The sequence below is a fragment of the Alnus glutinosa genome, chromosome 9, assembly GCF_958979055.1.
Source record: "Alnus glutinosa chromosome 9, dhAlnGlut1.1, whole genome shotgun sequence".
NCBI classification, from domain to species: Eukaryota; Viridiplantae; Streptophyta; class Magnoliopsida; order Fagales; family Betulaceae; genus Alnus; species Alnus glutinosa.
The window spans coordinates 8085061-8092663 of NC_084894.1; the positions used below are offsets into that span (position 1 = coordinate 8085061).

Below are 7603 nucleotides of genomic sequence, written 5' to 3' on the forward strand. Positions count from 1 at the left end.
CTTGCAATAGTTTGTTAGTGACGTAGATATTCATTCCCCAAGTTTGTTAGCTAGGGAGAGTGTATGGTGTGGCCGAATTGGTGTAGTAAGGAATTAGCTGCTGAGAGACGTATTTTGGTGAGGAATTCAAGTCTTTGATGAGCTGAATGGGCCGTAGGCCATCGAGCCCTCTAGGTCATAGTTGCGGATTGTCGACTTCTTCGGACCTTCGCTTATAGGTCGCCAGGCCTCTTGGCAAATTCGATGGCTGGCATTTCAGTAGCTTGTTAGTAGTTGGACCCTCTAATAGTCTTCTAATTCCCTTTAATGATTTGAGATGGTAGTTATTTATGAAAATTTGTATTGCACGCCCATAAGTCGGACCCTTTTTATTTCCGCTATAAAAATGATTTACAAATTCGATAAAGTCTTTTGCTTATTTATAAAAGCTAATATAGAAATTTCCCTATAACTTTGGTGGTATCCTAGTAGCAAATGAATAGCAAATAGGGAAAAAAAAAAAAAAAAAACTAATCCTAACAACTATAATCATACCGATCTTAGATTATGTTTGGCATAGGATTTTGCAAGTTAAGTGCACGTTTTTTTTAACAGAATTGTAAAAATGTGTTTCATTTAAAAGTAGGTTTGAAAAAAATTACGGTATGGTAGGCATATTTTTCAAGACAGAAATCAAACCATATATTTTGTAACTGCTAAACCAAACATACACGTGTACAAATTGAAAATTTGTAATATAAAAGAGGCTGTTATTTGATTGTTAATTCTGGAAATGAAAAGTTGTGACTCAGAAGTAGAATCAAGTTAGAAAAATCTATTAAAAAAAAAAAAAGAGTTAGAAAAGAGAAGAGTCCGAAATTAATCCAAAACCATTTCTTTGAGAATTCCACGAATGTTCGTCTGAAATGCCCAAAAACATGCCCCGGCCCCTGGCCCGGGCCCAAACCAGTGAGACATTTTTCTCGCAGTAACAAACCCTAGGTCACGAAACGCCCATCGCCAACTCCTTTATAAAAGCCCATCAAACCCTCTCGTTTCCGCCTCTCAACACTTTCGCTCTCTCAAAGTCTCTTTCTCAAAACCCTCCCCAAACCCTAGCCTCATCGTCTCTCGCCCTCTAATCCATGGAGTTTTGGGGTAAGCTCCTCTTCCTTCTCTCACTTCTTCTTACTTCATCATCATCATCCTTGTATTAGTGTTAGGGTTATTCACTTCTAGTTCATGCACTATAGTCAATCACGGACTTTCAGTCTCTCATTCCTTGTACCTTCGTGCCTGTTTTTGTTTTTGGAATCAGATAGCGATTCTTTTCCTTTCTGTTTGTTTGTTCTTCTTGTGCATTTGTCCTCTGGGACGTGTTTGTATATACGATATCTCTGCGTGTTGTTTTGCTCTTTAGAAAAATTGCAGAGTTTTTTATTTTTGAAACATGTCTTCTTTCCTTCTGTTTGGTTTACTCGAAATGGTAGAAACTATATTCTCTATGCTTGTTGCATGCCTGTCTCTTTTGTTTGTTGCGAAAAAAAACTACTACTCTCTTTTCTTCTGACTTCGTTATTTTATTTTTACTTTCTGTTACTGTAGTTTTAATGTCTTCTGGTTAGGTTTTCTTTCTGTATTTGTAAGTGTACTGATTTCTGTTTGTGTTGTTTTAGTGTTTGCCGCCTGGAGCAACCTTGTATGTTAATGGTTTTGAAAAAAGTTTTTTGTGTTTTGTTTTAAAATGAAGTTGAGAAGTGTTTTCAGTGGGGCTCATAATTTAAAAAATGTTATTTTGTGGGATTGGATAAAAAATTTGGACGTATTTTGCAATTTCAAAAAACAAATTTAATGATTATTTTGAGAATGGTGACATCTTATTTATCGGAAGTCATAAAAGTCAAATGTTGTGAAATTAACAGGGGTTTCTAAAACCGAAGGAATTGTTTTTTGAAATGTGTTTTGTGTGCCGAACATGTATTATTTATTAAATGTTCGGAGAAAAAGGTGTTTTTGGTTTTGTAAAGAGAAAAGACCTTTTCAAACGGTTACCAATCCAAGCCTTAATTTTTGTTGTAAAATGCTGGAAATTATTTTTGATTCTCTTTTTAGTTGGGTTGACAAAGAAAGTGAGAATATTAGCTGATGTTTTTAAAAACATCTCTTTTCTCTTGTTAGTCTTGCCCTTTGTCAAAACAGAAAGCAGGGGACTCTATGTTAAAATTTATGTTTTTTGCATTTTTTTTTTCCTTCAAAACAAAATCATTAATAAACAACCTAAAACACAAAATACTCCTAAAAACAAAACAAAAAAAATTCTCCTTTATGTTACACTAAAACACCTTTTCAAACTAAAAGCAAAAAACATGTTTCAAAACATATTAACTAACATACCTTTGTGGCCTGGCCTGTTTTTTCAAACTAAAACCACAAATAAAGATGAATTCCTATGGTTGTTTCAGTCTCTGTTTGTGTCTTGCGTTTAATGATTGTGACTTAGTCTAGGTCCTTCCCCCCCTCCCCAGCCATTTGGGGTTATATATTTTGATATGTATCTTTGTGGTTAACTGCATGTTCAGGTGTTCTCTTTGGAACTGTTAGATTTTTGGTTTCACTTGCTATAGTATTGTGAATTGTCTTTGAGTTGATCCTTATGCTTATATATGTTTATTCTCTTAAGATTATAGTTTTGATTTAGGGTTTGCTTTAGAAGCTATTTTTGCTGTCCTCTTGGAATGATAAATGTCATTCATGTTACTTTTCTATAAATGATTGAAATCTCGCTAGTTTATGTATTAACACGGTTGATTGTACTTCAAAAAAAAAATACTGTTGATTGTGAATGGTTCTGTTGGAATCTTGTTACTTGTTATTATGTCTGCTATGATAAAATTAAGCTCCCCCCTCTGCCTGTAATTGCTACTTACTATGTTCACAATCTTAATATCTTCAACTAATTTTTGAGGCTTTTGGTATCTATTCATTCAATTCATACTGTTTTGTGATTACTCTGGTAGTGTCTATTTAGTAACATCAATGGATAGACACTAGACAGATGTTGAATAGTCTTTCTGTGTGTTTTGTGAGTACTCTGTAGTACAGTGTCTATTTAGTAACATCAATGGATAGACATTAGACAGATGTTGAATAGTCTTTCTGTGTTAAGGTGTTGAAGTCAAGGCAGGACAGCCTCTAAAAGTAAAACCTGGGGATGATAAGCTCATACATCTTTCACAGGTAAGAATCATTGTTCTTGTGCTATTGTTTGTGTTGGGTATTTTACAATACGTTCTGTCCAGTACTTTGCATGTTCTTGGAGTGTTTGAACTGCCACTTTTTTTTTTCCAGGCTTCTCTGGGTGAGTCTAAGAACAAGGGAAATGAATCCGTTCCCCTGTACTTGAAGTTTGGTGATCAGAAGCTTGTCTTGGGAACTCTTTCACAAGAGAAATTTCCTCAGCTATCTTTTGATTTGGTTTTTGAGAAGGAGTTTGAGCTCTCTCACAGCTGGAAACAAGGGAGTGTCTTCTTTTGTGGTTACAGAGCTGATTCTCCTGAAGAATATCCTTCACATTTTCCCTTCCTGTTCAGTAAATGATTCTTTTATAATTCTGGAATTGGGAAGAAGTTATACCAACTGTTTTGTTGTTTCATCTCTCGTCTCTTTTTCTTTTGCCTTATTTAGTAATAGATTTTCAGTGTGTTGAGCTCAACATGGTTGAATATAGCTTTTAAGTTTGTGTGATGGTAGACTGTCAAGTTGAAAAACTACCTGTATACTAGTTTATTTATTCAAATGATTATCCTTTAGAGTCTCATTTTTATTACTGAATCGCTAGACTTGAGAAATTTCCATGCATGCCTTTTCATATCGAGTCTAATGTATTAGTTTTGCTATTGAAATTTGCTCATGAGAGTAGAGTTGTTTAAGCTTCCAAATCATGCTAATGCCTGTTGGACATGAAGGTATGGAGGCCCAACTATGTGCCTTTCTTTGATAGCGATTATTACCCGTAACAATTACTCGCTTACCACTTTTTCTAATCTGTTGTTTCCTTGACTTTCTGCTGTCTTGTCTGTGCCACGGAGGAGGATGATGATGGTGAGTATTACACTATTCTTCTTTCCTAACATCATGTCCACATTTGGTTGTCTAATTTTAGTATTTTAAAACTTGTACAGAATTTGATACTGATTCAGAGGATGAGGAGGAGATTTTGCCAGTGATCAACTCAGAGAATGGTGGGTGTGCTTGCATTTTAACTTCTTTGGTTGAACTTTATTTGGAAATTTAATCCTTTTGACTGGTAAAAAATTTCAGGTAAGAAAGACGCAACAATTACAGCCAAAAGTATTGCTCCCAAGCCCGAGTCTTCTGAGAAGCAGGTTAAGCTTGTAGAACCAAGCAAAGATGATGAGGATGATGATTCTAGTGATGAGGTACTTGGGCTGTATATGAATATGAAAGTCTCATATTTGCATTCTGTGCTTGTTATATTTTACACGAGGACCTATTAGAAATATCTATATCATCTGTCCATATCTGCCTTGTCTGAAATACATTATTTAATGCTTATTCTCTAGGACACTTCCAAGCATATCATGTTTTAGAGTCTCCCTCGTGTTAATATAAGAAACATTCTGGGGCCTTCAATGTGTTGTGTTCTGGTTTCTGTCCATAGTGTGTCACCCCCTTCCCCCGAAACTCCTTATATTTGCTCTTTAAACTGTATGTACATAATAATGTACTATTCTTCCCTTTTCTGTTGGTGTTTATTGAAAACCATTTGATCAGTATTTAAATTTGCTTATCTTAATGTGGCAGGATATGGATAATGACAGTGATGAGGATGATGATGACTCTGAAATTGGTGATGATACTGATGATGACTCTGATGAGGAGCTTGAAGCAACACCTAAGAAGGTATTAAAATATTTACTGGATTCTGCACGATTTTCTTGTTATTTTTGAAAATTCTGGACATTGTAGGCATAGTATTTATTTTTAAATAATACTATTCTTACCATACTATTGGCTCTTAATGTTGTAGGCCGAACAGGGCAAGAAGAGGTCCTCCGACTCTGCCATAAAAACACCTGTTCCTGCTAAGAAGGCAAAACAAGCTACTCCTCAAAAGACAGGTGATCTTTTTTCTCTTCCAAGCATCTGTTTGCTTTATCAATGGTATCTAGATCTAATTGCATTTTATTTAACCGTAAACAAACGAGGCATGGTGAAGCCACGAGATACTGACTGTTTGTAAATAAGCAGTCCTCATAAGACTGGTGATATTCTTTATTTTTTATCTTCCTTTTGTAGTAGTGGTTGCTATATATTTCTAAGTTAAGAGAGCCCGTCATTTATTGAAGATATAAACTGAATCTGTTATTTAGTTTAGACTAAAATGCTATAAACTACATATTATCCCACAATTATTTTATGATGCTAACGTGGTAGTCTTATCAAACCCGTGGACTAATCATTTACTAAAAAATATCCAAGGATTGGGTGGAATTGTCATATCAGCATTATTGGATAGTTATTGGATAAAAATGTGAAAATATAACATTTTGTTGTAGTTTATTACTTGATTCTGAGTGTGGGTACGTGTCTCCTAATACTTATTAATTGTTTTATCTCTGATCACACATTATCTTCCTAAAAGGTTACATAGTTTAATGACTTTGAATATTACCTGGCTATAAATATATTGTCATAACTTGGAATCAAAGTTATAGTAAACTAAGCAAGAATTTTATTTGGCTGGATATTTTTTTGTTGTTGGAGAAAGCCTTTATTTTTTACTTGATTTGATACTTAGTTGGTTACATGTTGTAGATGGTAAGAAGGGTGTTCACACGGCAACTCCTCATCCATCCAAGCACGCTGGAAAGAATCCTGCCAACAGTGAAAATTCCAAGTCGCAGACCCCAAAATCGGGTGGCCAATTCTCCTGCAAGTCCTGCAGCAAGTATGTTTCTGTAGAAGAGCACTGGAAAATGTTTTCTATTTCTATTCCAAATTGGTGGACTGACATATTTTATTGTGTGTAGGACTTTCGGCTCAGAAGTTGGCCTTCAGTCTCACTCAAAGGCAAAGCATGGTGCCAATTAGTAATTGGGTGGTAATTAGCACAACATTTGATGGTGTAGCATGTCCTGGATGGATTCTTTCGTGGGATGGATTATAGAGTTGAGTGTTATTAGATTTTGGAGTAGTACACAAGATAGGGGCCTTCTAGTAGATTATCGTGTCTTTGGCATTTCAATTGGTTTCGGAATTCACTCCCCACCCGTAATATGCTTCTTTCTTGAACCTTTTAAAGGAGATGATTTTGTCTACTATATATTTTCTTTTGCTACCTAATCCGCTTCTCCTTGTGTCTTATTTTCTAGTGTTTGGATGAAATACTAAATGCTACAAGAAATGCTATAAAATTTGTTCGTTCATAAAAAAAAATAAAAATAAAGTTCTAGTTGAAATAAAATAATAAAAGTTTTATAATTATATTTGAAATAGTGTGTTGTCGTAATAGTGCAAGTTGATCCAATATTAATAATCAATTACGATAAAATATTTCTTTTCTATAGTGAATGCAGCAAGTAATACTGCTCGAGTAGCATTTACTTGCCTAGACTAGATAGATACAAAGCAATTTCGGTGTATAAGCTTGCATGGGGAGCAACGGAGCTGTTTTGCATGAGGCGATGTGCATACTGAAATTAATATTGGAAGTATATATAATCTAGAGAGGAAGGAGCCACTTTAGCTTGCACCAATGACGTTTTGATTTCGAATTGGTACCCTAAAAAAGAAATTCTTTTTGTTTTTCTTGAGCCAAATTACAAGCACTCTACCGAGGTCCGAGGATCAAGGGAATCCTTTATGGAGTAGCAAAAGAGTAGAGGAAGGATCAAAGATTTTTGCCGTCCCAGATAATTACTGGATAGTGAATAACATATAATTACGGGTAGTTAATGTGGGCAATTATTATCCGTTTGCATGTACACCCTTGCCTTGTTGGGTATATGGAAAAAGGCTATTTTTGATAAAATGGAATGACCTTTTCGCGAGTTTTCATCCTAAATGGGTAAATTGGATCCACCAATGTTTATCCACAACTTCCTTCTCTTTTTTTTTTTTGAGAAAAGATGAATATCATTAAAAAGCTAGTCTTCTTGCTCAGCAAGTACACAACTCTTAATATAGGAAGGGGCTAGACTCAAGTATATGCTCAATCCTTTAGGATCAGCATATACTTTAACTTCCTTCTCAATCCTTCTTAATGGATCCCCCAACGGCAAATTCCACTCAAGTAGAGACCTTAAGCAAAGCGATCCCCTTTCCGTGGCTAAGAAATCGTCTCCAGGCTCATCTTCAAAAAAGAGCTTAGTGGGGATATTCATGGAACCAAAATCTGTCTTCAAAGCCCCACCCCACCCCTCCCTGTTGCGCACCTAATGTTTGGACCTTACATTTTTCTGTAGAGCAAATGCCCGAGAACCCACTTCCATCCTTCTCTTGAATCTCCAAATATTCCTCCTAGTCTGGCCAAATAGTCAATTTTACAAAATCTGCCATATCCTTTAGCAAAAACAGCAAGCCTTCCACCATAGCAGACATC

At 35.5% G+C, this 7603-nt stretch overlaps 1 protein-coding gene across 1 annotated transcript; it reads left to right on the top strand.

Annotated features, from left to right (window-relative positions):
• Positions 1 to 985: 985 nt before the first annotated feature.
• On the top strand, positions 986 to 6345 carry LOC133877221 (histone deacetylase HDT1-like). The gene is made up of 10 exons (XM_062315475.1): positions 986 to 1137; positions 3146 to 3216; positions 3328 to 3539; positions 4064 to 4080; positions 4161 to 4220; positions 4300 to 4418; positions 4804 to 4902; positions 5030 to 5120; positions 5818 to 5950; positions 6033 to 6345. Exons 1-10 carry the CDS (start codon positions 1125 to 1127, stop codon positions 6091 to 6093), a joined length of 876 nt encoding a protein of 291 aa, XP_062171459.1. The 5' UTR covers positions 986 to 1124; the 3' UTR covers positions 6094 to 6345.
• The last annotated feature ends 1258 nt before the right edge of the window (positions 6346 to 7603 follow it).

Bases quoted from the DNA above. Each gene is read 5' to 3' on its own strand.
- LOC133877221 (XM_062315475.1), top strand. The intron at 4,221-4,299 runs GTGGGTGTGCTT...AAAAAATTTCAG, and splicing joins AGTGATCAACTCAGAGAATG to GTAAGAAAGACGCAACAATT. The intron at 4,903-5,029 runs GTATTAAAATAT...TTAATGTTGTAG, and splicing joins TTGAAGCAACACCTAAGAAG to GCCGAACAGGGCAAGAAGAG.